The sequence below is a fragment of the Lygodium microphyllum genome, chromosome 10 (genome assembly GCF_053477565.2).
Source record: "Lygodium microphyllum isolate KBCC chromosome 10, Lygodium_microphyllum_v1.1.10, whole genome shotgun sequence".
NCBI lineage: Eukaryota > Viridiplantae > Streptophyta > Polypodiopsida > Schizaeales > Lygodiaceae > Lygodium > Lygodium microphyllum.
This window is the reverse complement of record NC_141144.1, coordinates 120,990,235-121,006,874: the sequence shown is the minus strand read 5'-3', so window position 1 is coordinate 121,006,874 and position 16,640 is coordinate 120,990,235. Positions and strand designations below refer to the sequence as shown.

Sequence of the window (16,640 nt, the reverse complement as noted above, 5' to 3'; positions counted from 1 at the left end):
CCACCTAAAGGCAGTGTGTCTTAAGGTTGAAAAAAGAATCAGCCAAGTCTAAGTATGTACAAAGCTGAAATACATATACTATCCAACTCCCATCATCTCTCGCCAATGAGCAAACCGCTCTACTAGAAGACCCTTCGTAAGATCTACAAGATTACCATCTGTACGTACCTTGACAATATCAACGCTTTTGCTGTCAAGTACATCCCTAATAAAGTGATACATCACCTGTATGTGCTCATCTTTGCATGAAAAACTAGATTTTGTGCTAGCATGATAGTACTCTCGCTATCGCAATGGAGGACAAGGATCTCGGTAATGCCAAGCTCTCCCACCAGACATGAAAGCCATAAAGTCTCCTTACATGCCTCAGTAGCAGCCACAGATACTCTATCTCTTTAGTAGACAATACAACACACATTTGTAACCTAGAGATCTAGGAAACTGTTCCCCCTATGAAGGTGAATACATATCCTAAAGTAGACTTCCTGCAATCAACATGACCAGCATAGCCTGCATCCGTAAAGCCAACGACAGATGCCTTCTGCTTTCCAAAGCAGATACACAAATCCTTTGTGCCCTCAAGATATTTTCATGATACCTTTCACTACTTTCCAATGCCTTCTACCAGGATGTACCCTGTACCTACTAAGCACTCCCACTGCAAATGCTATGTTAGGACGTGTAGCAACCATAGTATACATCAAGCTACCCACAACTCAAGCATACGGAATCTTGGCCATTTCAGCCTTTTCATCATCAAATGTAGGGTTGTACTCTACACTGAGTTTCACATATGGAGGCAATGGTACACTAATTGCTTTCCCCCCTCCATATTGAAACACTACAAAATCTTGGATACATACTCTTATTGTGACAGATAAAGAAGACCTTTTGATCCATCCCCCCTAAGTATATGCATGCCAAGGATGTGATTTGCTTCACCAAGATCCTTCATATCAAAACTGCTATGTAGGTTCTACTTCAACGTGTCTAACGCATGAACATCCCTACCACCAATCAGCATGTCCTTAGCATACAAAATCAGTATAATAAGACTGCCATCTGCTGCCTTTTTGGTATATTAGCAATGCTCCACTTGACTTCTTTTAAACCCTTGAGATTACATGAATATATCAAACTTATGATACCATTCACACAGTGCCTGTTTCAGCCCATACAAGCTTTTGTTGAGTTTACATACCATCTTTTCTTGCCCCTTAGCCACAAAACCTTCTCGTTGTAACATATATATGTCCTCATGTAGATCACCATGTAAGAAAGCAATCTTTACATCCATCTGTATGAGTTTTATATCAAGATATGTTGACTAATTGAAGAGGGCCTCTGGCGTTGCTGGCTACCTGCACTGAAAAATGTACCTGTAAAGGAAAAAAAGGTACACTACCTAGGGGGTGTCTGCCTTACAGTGTAATGCATTGTGCAAGTGGTGATGGGACTGGAAGATGGGTCAACAAGCCACAGGTAAGCCTGAGGTGTTGTCCCACACTTGCGGACCTAGTTTGTGGAAGGGGAAGGTGTTGTGCATGACTCAAGAAGACAAGTCTATCACAATGTCTTGCCCTTGGTGTGCCCTAAGTGCGTAAAGTGGGGAGGGGCTAGGGATTTAATGGTCCCTAGATGTAGTATTCGTGGCACTCCTACATTACAAATTAGGTTTTTTTTTTTTTTTTTTTTTTGTTACAAGAGATGATACTAAGTTGCATCCCATTCTCTTGCAAGGGCAAAGCTGGGTGGAGATTGTCCAAGCCCAATATGGTTCGCAAAGTAGTCATCTTGACTACAAGAGAAAAAACCTCGTCAAAGTCAATCCCATGTTCCTGCTTGTATACTTTTGCAACAAGTCGTGCTTTGTACTTTGGCGAGAAACCAGAGGTGACTATCTTACAAACCCATTTGCATGGTAAGACTTTCTACCCCTTAGGAAAATGCACCTAATCCTAGAGATACCATTCTTCTTTAGAGATTCCATCTTTGATAGCATAGCTTCATGCCATTTCTTACTATCCTCTATGTCCATTGCTTCCTTGAAGCATGACAACTCACCACAATCTGTCAACGTGACATGATCTCCGACATAATTTGCACCAAGAACAACCCATCTGGCTGTTTGGCATTTCACGGTGCATTGACCTTCAGACCCAATAATCAATGTTTGCTGGCTGTTCAGCCTACAAATCTGCTTTAACAGCTTGCTATTCAAAGGGTTCAGCATGCTGTCCTGCCTATTCCGGCTGTTCCAATGGCACATTTTCTTGCTGAAACTGTGGCATATCATGGGCAACTTCTTGCTGATCAATTTCAGCATCATTCCCTGCATTTATAGGGTCATTTACAACAGATATTTGCTATTGTACAACGAGCACTCTTTGTTATCCTACAAGTATTTCTTCTTAGAACACAACCCCTCTAACTTCCTATGTCTTTTCGGGCTGTTTATGCATGAGATTTTCCCGGAAGATAACATCATTGGTACATATAATTTTCATTTTCTCGGGATCCCATAATTTATACCCCATTTCTCCCTCGTCACCATATCCTAGGAAAAAGCATTTACAGGACTTTGGCTCCAATTTGTTGCATCGTTCCTTGCGTAAGTGCACAAATGCCTCACAGCTAAACACTCTCAAGTGTGTATACGAAGGTGGCTTGCCCGACCACACTTCTTGAGGACTCTCCCTCCCAAAGACCTATTCTGTGACCAATTTATTAAGTGTACTGCTGAGGTGGCTTGCCTGATCTCATTTTGAGGAACTCTCCCCTCCAAACACCTGTTCATTGACCAATTCATTAAGTGTATGGCTGTCATAACAGCCTCTGCCCAAAATCCATGAGGTAATGCAGCATGAGACAGCATGGTATGGACCTTCTCCTAAATAGTCCTATTCATACACTCAACAACACCATTTTGGGGCAGATTATAAAGGGCATTAAGCTCCCTTTTTATCCGTTTGCTATCACAAAAGGCTTGAAAGGCTTTTCACACATATTCCCCACCATTGTTAGAGTGAAGACACTTTAATGTCTTGCTGCTCATATTTTCCCCACCATTGTCAAAGTGAAGACACTTTAATGTCTTACTGCTCATATTTTTAGCAAGTGCCATGAATTTTTAAAATTTATCCAAGGCCTCATCTTTACAATAGATCGGATAAACCCATACTTTGTGTATGGCATCATCAACAAAAGTGATAAAGTATTTCTCTCCCCTGGCATCTCGAGACTCACATACATCTAAATATACCAACTCTAAGGGTAAAGATTTTAATAAAAGAGACTTTTTATGTAATGTTTGAGCATTGCTTGCCAAAAATACAATGATCACAATGGTCCAAATCAACATACCTCAAACACGGTAAATAACCCAAAAACAAGAAAGCACTTTCATTCCAATTTGACTCATGTGCCCCACTAACTATGCCACAAAGACACACTTGGTAACTCAATTATGGCGACAACATGGCCACACACACTAGAAACATGTATTGGATACAGAGTATCACTTGTAGAGCCTTTAGCAACAATCCTAGAGCCCTTACATATCTTCCATTTGCAATCCCCAAAAGTAATGTGATAGCCTTCATCATCTAGTTACCTTGTGCTTATCAAGCTCTTCTTGACCTGGGATACGTGCCTCACATTATGCAAAGTAAACATTGAACCATGCTAAAATGCCAACTACACACTGTCAATTCCTGCAATGTCACATCCATAGTTGTCCCTCAAGTGGACAACACCGTGTCGACCACCACTATAGTCAAAGAACCACTCACGATGTGGTGTTACATGGAATGAAGCACCTGAATCAAGAATCCAAGTGTACATGTCATTATCAAAGTCTACAATCAATGATTGTGCACTAAAAGAAAAAGCAAAGGGTACATCACTGCCACTATCACTCTTGTGATTAACTACATTGGCTTTCTCTATTTTCACACTGCTCTCCTTTGCATGTTGGATATCCTTTTTCTCATCTTTGTTATCATCAGTGCTTTTGTCCTTGCCCTTCTCTTTCTTCCACTTAAAGCAATCCTATTTGAAATGCACTTTTTTGCCGCAATGATGGCACTCTACATTTTTTCACAAGACATATTGCGTGCTTTGTTGTTGGAGTTACCCTTCTTCTGGGATTTACCTCTAGTATGCAGTGCATTGCAAGACTTGTTTGCTTTTTTTTTCTTCTTTTTTTTGCAAATAAGGTGTGGCTAATTATATTACTTCAAAAAAAACTGGAATACGAAGAAGTGCTCATGCTCCACAGACCAAGGTGGAGCTAGTGAAAGTCATAGATACATCATATATACAAGCCTCTCAAGGCAGTCGGGAGGGATAGGGGCAAGAAGCCATGGAGGGGGGGTGTACCGCCATCTGGGGCTGCCTGCCTGCATCACAAAGAATAGGTCCTGGCCGCCCCAAGTGCGCATGAAATGACCTCGAAGCTCCTGACGAGCCCTGAACTCGCCTTGCACCTGATCCCATCGGCCTCAAAGGGAGTGGTTGATGGAGGTCCAGAGATCTGCTAGGATCGCCTGTATTGAAAGTCTCTCTCCGCCGAAAGCCACCTAACATCGCGCCTTCCAGATATGCCAACCAGTAAGACTCCCTATGATTTCCCATACCTCAAAGTGGTCTGATGTGGGGGCTCTAGTACCTGGCGGATGGGTAGAGCCTCTAAACCCACCACTGCACACGACCCTGCCTCGATCATGAATATCGTGTCCTACATCCCGGCCTCATATAGAAGGTGACGGCCCTAGCTGACTACCTGCCAACAGAAAGCACCCCAAGAGATACATCCAAGGCTGGGTGCTATGTAGCACAAGATGTGGCATACTTCTCTCCACACGAGCTGTGTCACCTCACACAACCAAAGGCAGTGCTTTGGGGTTTCCATCGACTGCTGTGTGCAACACTTACAAACTCCCTCCTTCTGCATCTTGGCAAGCCAGCTTCCCACCGCCAAGCCTCCATGTGCCACCAGCCATAAAAAATGTGATACCCTTCTCGGCCTCCAATTGTCCCATAGGCGGCGCCAGAAGGTCCGTTGGAACGGCTCCGTGATGCTGTGCTGCGCCTAGTGCCTGCTACGTGATGGCGCCCAATCCATGTCCTCCTGCATCAGTACGTGTCTGCCAATCCTGGCGGTGTACTCCAAGAACCTCGATGGCTTCTTGGCGACCGCAATGGCCGGCCCAAAACCACTCTCTCGGATCCCACTCCAGCTCCTCAAGTGGCCTTCTTTCCCAGATCCAGAGACATCACTCCCTGAGCTCCTGCCAAAAGACCAAAGGGTCCAGCCGCCATGTCTTCCCCTGAAGGCCAACCACCCAGATCCTCTTCCATGAAAGGACAGCTATCCCCTCATCCTACTACCCTCTGTCAAGAGCCAGACGCCCCCCCTCCTGCACTATGAAAAAGGTCCCAGGTGGAGCGCCACCCACTCTTCCACCTATAGGGGGATGCCTACTGGTGAAAACCTAGCGGCCCATACCTCCCCGGGCTCTATCAGCTCTCGAATCGGGGGAGCAAACCACTCCTAAGGTATGGCATCGCTGCGTCTATCTCCCTTCTCCTCAGCTCCACTCCTCCCTGGCAGCCAGATGCTTGCTTCAACACCTCCTCATCCGCCATCCTGTACACCTCCCGCCATGTCCTGATGGTATGAGCCGGGCCAGCCTCCCAACCAGCCCACTGGATGTGGGGGCGCGTTTGCTAAAATATTTTGCATGTTGAGATCCTCCATAAGTAAAGAGCTCTCCATATTTGAATGTAATAGCATTGGAATTACTCATTGCTATCCTAAAAGTGTCCCAACTTTCAGGCAAAGTGTATAGCAAAAATGTTGCCTTGAGCTCCTCATCAATGTGGAGCTCCAAAGCAATGAGCTTGCTGAAATTACAGTTAAACTCATTCAAATGTACAGACATGGTTGTACCTTCATACGAAGGTCCATCAATTTTTTTAACCAATAAACCTTGCTCACTACACTTTTCTGAGCATATAACTCCTCATGTCTTTGACACATATCATAGGCAAATTTCAATTTCTCTATGTTGAAGAGCAAAGTTTCTGACACCGAAAGTTCTATGGTAGAGTGTGCAAGCTCATCTCACTCATCTGGATCCATGGTTGTTGGTTTTACCCCTTTTGTCTTTATGGGCTTCATATGTTTCTTCTGTACCAAGACATAATAGCACTACTTCTGCCATATAGCAAAGTTGTCACTTGTGTGCACCCTCAAGCTTCTTAATGTGTAAAAGATTGCTGCTATCACTCCTGCCAACCATGATTTACAGCTCAAAAGTAACTCAAAAGTCAACAAATGTGAGCCCAATTGTCACACAAATGGCCAAGGTACAAAGCAAGTATATACCTAGACCAAATTTTGCAAAATCCCTAAACTGTACAAGGTCCAATGTGTCGAAATTTCAAGAAATTGTACCTATCCCATTGTAATTTCTACAATTACATGAAAAGCCCTAATTTCTCAGACCTGTGAATATGCAAAATTCCACAAATTTTACTCAGCCGAGTAAAATCTTCAAGAATACGCCAAAATCCCCGAATTCCGGGAGTAAATGCATGCCAAATATCTGAGAATTTTCAAGCTATGCTTATAGGCGCATGATAGCCTGCAGAGCCCCCTTTTTTTTTAATGATTTCTTTTTTTTAAAACGCATGTTGGCAGATCAAGGTTGTGCGCGATCTGCATTGACCTATCGATGGGTATCTATTGATTGTCACCTGAACCGATGCCGCCTGCCACCTGCACTGTCATGGGCTGTCTGATGCATGCCTGTCATCACCTGTCTGATGCTTGCCTATCATGGGTTGCATGTCAAGTGCTGACTGCCTGCGCTTGACTGCTGGACAGTCCCATGACCTAACTCAGACTGACGACTTGTGTCACAGCTCAGACAAGCTCCGGAGCACAATCGAAATGGCCTCCGACTCTGATACCAGTTTGTGGTGTCCGATGCACAGTGAAGGTACGATATTCAACAATGGCAATGGCAAAGAGTAAGAGAGAAAGAGAGAGCAGCAGCAGTAGAGAGAGAGTGTGTGAGATACACAATGTGTGGGTACAAAGAGTTGTACCTCTTTTAGGTTTTTGGTGATAGTGATATGTAAAGTACTAAAGTACAAGTGCTAAGGGTGTATTCACACTCTAAGCACGTATAAAAGGCACAGTGGCCCTTTATTCCCAATACCAATTTTGGGCCCAAGAGGGAGTGTTAAGCTAAAAAGATCAACTACCAATTAAACAAGATAATTTACTAGCTAGACCTTAATTAACTCTTTAAAAACCACCACAAAACTCAAAAATTGCCAAAGTTTTTGTGTCCCATAAAGCAAACATTGTTGCCCAACCACCATTTGATCCGATCCTTGTTTTCCATGTACATCTACTATTGGCGCCATGTCCAACCTCCATCTACTGTCGCATTTGCAATGTTCAACCTTCTCAAAGTTGTTTTCCACCTAGCAATTGCTCTACGAGCTACCTTTGCTTCACGAACTTGGCCATGTGTGGTTGACGTTATCCAACCAACTATCGCCTTTCCTCTAGCAAGTTGTGTTTGCTCTTTGCAACTACTGCCCTACACCTGCATTGCTTCCAGTAGCTATCCTCCATTGTGTACTTCATTAGATCAGTCTACATCTTGTTCAGCCCTACCTTTTCAAGATAGAGAAGCCTGCACAGTGGTTTACAACCATTTACAGCAACTAGTCACTTTGCCAAAGGTTGCCTATTGTGATTCAAGATCTGTTCAAAGTACAGCACGCTCTCCAATTCATCTCTGCCCCAACACTCTAAGACAAAGATTTGAAGTTTTGTATTCACTCATGTAGTGTGTTTACTACGTTCATTCATTCTTCTTTCACTTTGAGTTACTCTTCAACTTTGAGTTCTACAATTCTATCATTGTGTTTTGTCATATACTTTGTGTTTATCTTCTATGCTTGAGTATTCTTTACAAGCTTTTGTGTTGTGGTTGGTCTAGAGGCCTTGCCCAACCACCAAGCATTGGAGCCTATAGTTTCACAATCAACAATTTGAATCACTAGGAACCTCACACAATGGGACATCTAGAAGGCACGCTACCAAATGATTTTCAGTGGCAATAGTCTCTCAGTATACAAAACCTTGGCACAGCTGTAGACGTCCATCATCCACTAACTCCATGGCTGATGGGATCAACTGCAAGGTGACTCATCACCAACAAAAGCTTCGGCATCGTTTCATTCTCACCTGGGGTGGCTATGGCTTGGTTTTCATGATGCAAGGGAGTGGCCCCAAGTGGCGATACATCACTCCCCCGTGGCTTCTATCCCCCATTCCCTCTAGAGCACCTTGAGTGGCTTATATATATAATTGTTTCTTGATTTTTTTAACGACTCCAACTAGATTATTTATTGAACATGTGAACTAAAGAATGCATTATCTTCTGATTAGCTCTTTACTACAGCCCCAAAATATGCTTATTACTAAAGTTATCATTGAATGACCACTTTCCTAGAGGGTATCTGTGTCCCATAAGCAAACCCTAATTTGGGAGAATCCACTCATCTACAAATAGACAGATTTCCTACCACTCATCTACTGACTCTTGGTGCCTTGTTCTCTACGGTCCACACCCCTTCTCAACAGATATCGTAGTTCAAGTTTGCTTTCTATCAGCCAGGCACTTGCTACCAGCTACTAGTGTCAGTATTCAGCCATCCATGACTATGTTTACAGCTGGCAACTGTTCCTCATCCATCAAGCAGCAGTTTTCACCCTTCATCTTCTGCCTACGAGTGATCTATTGTCTGCATTTGCTGCAGCCATGCATCAACTGCCTACACTTGCACTTCAGTACTTGTCGCTTGCCTGTCAGGACATCTTCTACTGCTGCATTTGCTGTTTACAGCACTCACCTATATCACCCAATCAATCTTCAGCCTGCTGCACACTGTTCAAGGTGCTTCTATCGTGTTCAGCCAACTCTCCAAATCTGCGTTTCCTGCTGCTGATCATATCTGTAGGCTGTCTACTGCATTTTGGGATCTATAGAGAGTACAACACACGCTCCAGCTCATACCCTCTGGCATCTGTCTCCATCCTTCAAAGGTGTGAGAGTTTGAGGTTTTGTATTCACTCTGTGTAGTGTGTTTACTGCATTGAGCATTGTATTTATTCATTCATTATTATTATATTCAGTGTTCATTGTCTCTGAGTTACCCTAATCCTACTAAGTTCTTTTATCAGTCTATGCTTTGTCATACAATTGTGTTTGTATTTTGTGTTCAAATATTTCTTTGCAGAGCATATGTACATCTTTGTAAAATGCTTTTGACTAATATAATTAGCCACATCTTTTTTTGCGAGGAAAAAAAATGTATATGTCATCCGTGTGGACAGTAACTACTAAATAGTGTCAAGTGACTTGACAACAACTCTTAATCTATCAAATCTGGGAACACATGCACACATGCTCAAAACCAGCAAAACCTGTCTAGCATTATGCATAACACTAGATACATCCAAAAAATCTCTGCTACTGTCCAAAACCTGTCAAAAATTTACAGCAGCATGAATCTCCATATCTACTGGGTAGATAAACAATCAAGCCCTCAACTCATTTCCTATGCCGCCAAACATGCCAAATATGCATATGCAGGCCAATCCTGAACAGATCCAACTCTTCTAAAAAATGTACCTGTCTGGGGCAGCCCTACGCACATGGCTTGCAACAACATAAGTAGGAAGCGGCTCACAGGAGGGCCAAATCATCCAGCATCACATAAGCCAAAGGAAAGCAGCATTACAGCAGTTCATGCAGGCTGTGAAACAGTAGCAGATGATTATTCCAGCCAAAGTTATCAGTCATAGCAGTCATTACACAGGTGATCTTGACAACATGCTTTTATAAGAATACATCAGATTTTAGTATATAGAAAGTGATCAGCTTTTCATAATCACATACTTGAAACAAAGCTACAAACCAACCATCCACCACCTCTCCAGTCCCCCCAGTTCGGGGGGTAAAACAAAGATAAGGAAATTTTCATCATTGCACATTGATGGTTGCAAACAACAGCAGACATATTAGCAAATTGCATGTTCATGGTTGAAAAACAATTCTCTTTTTCTTTCCATATGGTATTTTGAATAAAGCACTTATGTTCAGAAACATGTCTGAACTCGGGACACCCTTCAAATATTGGAAACTAACCTTTCCTTCATAATAGCCTCGTAAAAAGAAAGATGGCAAGCCCATGTCAGCAGCCGAGATGTAAACAAAACGTCTGACCCCTGTGAAGCAAGCACCAATCATGATTTTGGCTACCTCTCTAATGAACAAATAGTCCAGCACATTTAATCACTGCCTTCCCCTTCCATCATATATCCTAAACATAGTCATGAGTAATTAATCACTTTGTTCTGAAATAGAGGTCCAATCAAAAAAGTTGACAATGAAGTACTTACTCTATCAAAAAACCATCATGACCTTGATCTTAGAGAGAATGCCTACCCTTAGTAATAAAAAAACTTACTTGGTAAAGATTAAGCCAGTAAAACCTTGATTGAACCATCATTTAGAGACATGCAAGATACTACAATCAAATCACCACATTGGTTGCCCACTAACAAACGGACATGAGCATATTCAGCAGCCTACACTTCCTCACAGCCCCCTTCCTCTAGCATTTTCATACTGCCAGCATGGCTCAACTTCCTTGACCAAACTGGCTCCTCACACTTTCCTATCTTCATACACCCCTCACACTTTCCTATCTTCATACTTTCCCTCACACTTTCCTATCTTCATACACCCCTGTTATGTAAGTCAATAAGTCCTAAATGCACAATCAAGAAAAAGATAACAGAGCCCAAGGACAAAAACAATCCTCAAATCGAGATCAGCCAAATTCAACCAAAACACTATACACTAGAGGAGGTAGAGAGAATTAAGAGATCAAGCTCACATTAGACTAGGGACTACACAATTAGCGGATTAGCATTAGGTAAAATCAGCATCTAGTAGAACCTTAGACAAAAGAGTGCTAGCTGTGAAGATATGCTAGGGTTTGCACTGAGGAAACACGCAAGTACCTACAAGACTAAAACACAAAGACTCAAACAGTGACAAGGGAATTCCAATTAAGCAGCCTCTGATTGACATGGACTGCCAAATGGCACCCCATTAGGCAGCCAAATGGACAGCCACATGAACAGAGACACATGCATCCTATCTTGATCAAGTCACCGTGCAGCTAAATGGACAATACCTGTGGGCCACACACTGGGTGGGCAGTGCATGCTTGGATGGCAATATATGGGGTGTTGGGTGTAAAGTCCTTTCGTCTCCATGTAAATAGACTTACGGGTGTGAACACACCTTTAATGTACCCTAACATATAAATACATTCTTTTATTCTTTGTGTACCATCACAAACGGTACAACTATCTCTGCGTTCACTCTCCCTAACTCTCAGCTCTGCTCCTCAGCACGCCTTGACCTTGCACTCCATTGTGCACTCTCCCCTTCAAACTAGTATCAGAGCTCAAGGTCCCGCACATTTCCCGAGCCTAGGGCAGCTGACAGTGCAGGTAGCTTGCGAGCAGGTCATGCTGAAGACAGTCGACAACAGGTGACAAGGCAGTCCTAGCAGACAGTGGACGACAGGCGTGAGGCAACAGCAGTGGACTTCATATCCAGTGCGACCTTGCAGACCAGCGACCACAACTTGCAGTGCACCAGCGGATGACCAGACGGAGTTAAGGAGTAAACGCGACCAGGTCGACTAGAAGACCAGCGGGCACTTCAGCGAGACCAGCAGGCGCCAACAAGTGTGCAACCAGAGTCAAACGGGCAGCTGTTGACGGGGGTTCCTGCATCACGCGAGACTGACGTGTCAACCTACGGGTGTAACCTGCGACTACTGACGAGCGCGCGCAACCTGCGACTGCCGACGAGCGCAATCTGGAGCCTACGTGACTGACGGGCCAAAGGACATGTCATGACTGGCAAGTCAATGGACCTCGTCATGTCATCTTTTTGGGGCCAAAAATTTGTTTTTTTTTCTTCTTCAAAATTCTCTTGGAATTTTTCCTTGGCTCAACGGGGCTTCACGCGCGCAAGCATAGAATTCAAATTTGTGCATACTTATGCCCAAAAATTTGGGGCTTTTCAGATTGAGTGGGGCTCATGCAAAATTGAGGCATCTACGTCAGAAATTGCAGACATTGTGCGCGTTTGAATTGGCGGTTTCACCAAATTTACTCAAAAATTGCTCATTTGAGTGAAATTTCTCAACATTGGACCCATAAAATTTGGGGCTTTTGCTGAATTGGTGAAATTTTGTTTAGCTAAGTCAGATTGGCTGACATTGGTGCACAATTGGACCCGAGAAATTTGGGGCTTTGGCAAAATTTTGTGAAATTTTGCTAGTTTTGCCCATTTTATGCTTTCAGGAACATGTATTAATGCAATCGGGGCAGATCGGTCTGTGAAATTTTGGGGCTTTTGCTGGAATCTGTGGATTTTGGCAAAGTTAATGCGTGAAATGCAATTTGGAAATATTTCTGAAGCAATCTTGTGGTTATAAGCAGAGTGATTTGAACATTTTTTATCTCCCACTTGTGCAATTTTGGAGAAATTGCGGAGATTTCTTGGTGTTTTGGATATCAGAAGATGATACCGAGCACATACGTATGCAGTACACATGCTGGACAGCTCCCATTGAGTTGATGTATTGCTGATTATTCATGTTGCAGCAGTCTTAGTGATCATTTGCAGATCTGGGATTGGTGCAGATGTTATTTTGGTGATATTGCTGAAGTGGGAGTTATCTGGTAGTGATGTATGCATTTAATGTATGCTGAAATTACAGTCATACTGCTGAAAGTCATTTGTTCTACTGCTGTACATGTACTTGGACTGAATCTTGCTATTATTTGCTGAAAATTTGAGCTGTAATCAGCTGAATATTAAGCTCATTTTTGCTGTCATAAATGGCACTGGCTTTGACTTGTGGAAGGATAGGATGCAAGGCATTTTGTTTCTCAAGGACTCTGAAGATGCTCTCTTGGAGACTAAGCCTGCAGCTATGGCAGATGTGGATTGGGCTAGACTTAATAAGAAGGCCATTGCATACATTAAGATGGCAGTGTCTAATGATGTACTTACATAGACATCAAGCGTCTTGATACAGGTTATGTTATATGGAAAAAGCTTAAGGATACTTATGAAAATACAACTCTTGTGAATCAAGTGCATCTTATGCGTAAACTTGTGAACATGGAGTTGGATGAGTCTAAGCCAACATCTGAGCATTTGAGTGCTTTCACAAGGGTTTTGAGTCAGTTGCACGACTCTGTTTTAGCGGCTTTCGATGATAAATTGAAAGCTATTCTCTTATTGATGACTTTGAATGAAGAAATCAGAAGAAAGTCTAGTGGTGAAAGCAATGGCTCAACTTACCATGTGAGAGAGGCAGGTCTGAAAAGAGGGGTAATGCAGCCAGTAAAGGTAAAAGCAGAAGCAAAATCAAGGGCAAACAGCAAGATGTCACATGCTATCAATGTGGGCATAAAGGGCATAAAAAGCCCGATTGCCGGTACTTCAAGAAAGAGCAAGAAAAAAAGAAACAACAGGGTAAGAAAAAGAAGGATGATAACAAAGATGATGACAGCTCTTCCTCAAAAGAAGTTGCAAAGGCAAATGTTGCATCTAGTGTGGTCATTGAAGAGCTTCCTGACATTGAAGAGATACTTCTTGTAGCCTCATGTAATGATGCAGATATTATGGCAGTTGCACGACTCTGTTTTAGCGGCTTTCGATGATAAATTGAAAGCTATTCTCTTATTGATGACTTTGAATGAAGAAATCAGAAGAAAGTCTAGTAGTGAAAGCAGTGGCTCAACTTACCATGTGAGAGAGGCAGGTCTGAAAAGAGGGGTAATGCAGCCAGTAAAGGTAAAAGCAAAAGCAAAAGCAAGGGCAAACACAGATGTCACATGCTATCAATGTGGGCGTAAAGGGCATAAAAAGCCCGATTGCCGATACTTCAAGAAAGAGCAAGAAAGAAAGAAACAGCAGGTAAGAAAAAGAAGGATGATAAGAAAGATGATGATAGCTCTTCCTCAAAAGAAGTTGCAAAGGCAAATGTTGCATCTAGTATGATCATTAAAGAGCTTCCTGACATTGAAGAGAGACTTCTTGTAGCCTCATGTAATGATGCAAATATTATGGCGGCAACAAGTGATATGCACATCACCAAAAAGGAGGTAATTGATGCCTTACTTTCAGCTCATGATGAGCTGTCACAATAATGGATAGTGGACAGCAGTGCCTCTTTTCATGTTACTCCCTCTTTGGAGTCATTTTCTAAATACACTGCAAGTTGTCTAGGCAAGGTTTACTTGGGTAATAACTATGCATGTGAGATTGAGGGTGTTGGCACCATTCACTTGGCTCTTGAAAATAGCTAAGAGCTGATTTTGCAGAATGTCAGATTTGTACATGGCATAAAGAAGAGTCTACTATCAGTTAGACAGCTTGATGCTAAAGGGTATTTTACTACCTTTGGTGGTGGATCTTGGAAGGTCCATAAGGGCTCTATGCTGATTGTTAAAGGCAACAAAAGGGGGACTTTATATTACTTGCATTGTAAAGCATCACCTGGCAAGTTTTTGGCTGTGGCTGAAGTCCATTCACAGATGGAGATTTGGCACAAAAGACTTGGTCGTATGAGCCAAAAAGGCCTTCAGGTTCTCTCCTCTTTAGGGAGATTTGATGTAAATGGCTCTCGTCTCAAATTTTGTAATGATTGCTTATATGGAAAACAAGTGAAGTCTAATACTCTGATGTGTGCACTATGCCTGTTAATTCGTATGGGGATGCATGGTACTTTGTTACTTTCATTGATGATTTCAGTAGAAAGTCATGGGTGTATGTAGTTAAGAGCAAAAAGGAAGTGTTGGATTCTTTTAAAAGGTTTCATGCTTTTGTTACCACACAAAAAGGGCTTAAGTTGAAATCCATAAGAACAGATAATGAGGGTAAGTATATCTCAAAAGAATTTAATAAGTTTTGTGAGATGCATGGCATTAAGAGGGAGTTGACGGCCCCTTATAATCTTGCATCAAATGGCATGGCTGAAAGATTTAACTGCACACTTTGTGAGGGAGTCAGATGCATGCTGTCCACAGCTAATCTCCTGCAGCAGTTTTGGGGAGAGGCTCTTAAAACTGCAGTTCATGTATGCAATCGCTCTCCCAATCGTGCATTGGAAAATGGCATTCCTGAAGAGATTTGGTCTGGCAAACCTGCTTCATATGACCATTTGCGTGTCTTTGGCTGCGATGCCTTTGTGCATGTACCTATAGAACAAAGGACCAAACTAGACATGAAATCCATCAAGGGCATCTTCATGGGATATGGACAAGGGAGAGATGGGTTATAGAGTTTGGCTTCCTCAGGGTAGGAAGATAGTACACAGCCAAGATGCAGTATTTAATGAGGCAAAGTTGCTGAAAAATGCTACACATGGTGATCTTGACAAAAAGAAGGTCAAATTTCAGCATGAACAGCCAGCCATTAGCTGAAAATTCTGTCCCTTTTGATGCTGAAAATGATCAGCAACCTATTCTGCTACAGCCAGAAGATCGTGGACAACAAATAGATGCACAAGATGAAATAGGACAGCAAGAAGAACATGCTGAAAACAAATTACAGCAGCAAGAAAATGCTGAAAATCAGCCTCCTGGTGATGGTGTGCACATTCCTCAGGATGTAGGCCCACTCGCTGATAATACAAATCATTGGGTAAGAAGGTCTACACATGTCAGAAGGCAACCACAAAGGTTTCAGCCATCTTTGGATTGCATTTTGTTGACTAATGAGGGTGAGCCTCTGACATTTAAAGAGACACAGTCATGTAAAAACAAGAGAAAGTGGGAGCTTGCTATACAAGAAGAGATGAAGTCTCTATATGCAAATAACACATGGGAGCTTGTACCTTTGCCCAAGGATAGGAAAGTTATTCCTAATAAATGGGTTTACAAAGTGAAATGTATTGATGGGAAGCCCAAGTACAAGGCACGGCTTGTTGCTAAGGGCTATACACAAAAGGAAGGCATAGACTTCCATGAGGTCTTTTCACCAATGGTGAAGATGACTACACTCCATGTTTTGTTTGCTCTCATTGCATCCTTGGATTTAGAGTTGGATCAAATGGATGTGAAGACTGCTTTTCTTCATGGTGACTTGGATGAAGAGCTGTACATGAAGCAACCAAAAAGATTTGCTATTTTAGGAAAAGATCATTTGGTTTGTAAGTTGAAACGCAGCTTATATGGACTAAAACAAGCCCCTAGGCAATGGTACAAAAAATTTGATACCTTTATGCTCACCCATGGATTTAAACGCAGTCATGCAGATCATTGCTTATACACTAAAAAGGCTAATGATGGCAGTCTTATTGTGCTGGTTTTATATGTGGATGACATGCTGATTGCAAGACAGCATAAGAGTACTTTGAATGCTCTTAAAAGGAAGCTGAGTTCAGCCTTCTCTATAAAAGATTTGGGGACAGTTGAACACATTTTGGGCATGCGCATTAAAAGAGAC

At 42.5% G+C, this 16,640-nt stretch overlaps 1 protein-coding gene across 1 annotated transcript in view; it reads right to left on the bottom strand.

Annotated features, from left to right (window-relative positions):
* Positions 1 to 16,640, bottom strand: part of LOC148030502 (NAD(P)-binding Rossmann-fold superfamily protein) — a 117,331-nt gene that overhangs the window by 69,465 nt on the left and 31,226 nt on the right. Inside the window, exon 7 of the mRNA XM_087686846.1 lies at positions 10,239 to 10,318. Within this exon, the coding sequence (XP_087542972.1) occupies positions 10,239 to 10,318 (80 nt within the window). The remainder of the gene's footprint in view (positions 1 to 10,238; positions 10,319 to 16,640) is intronic.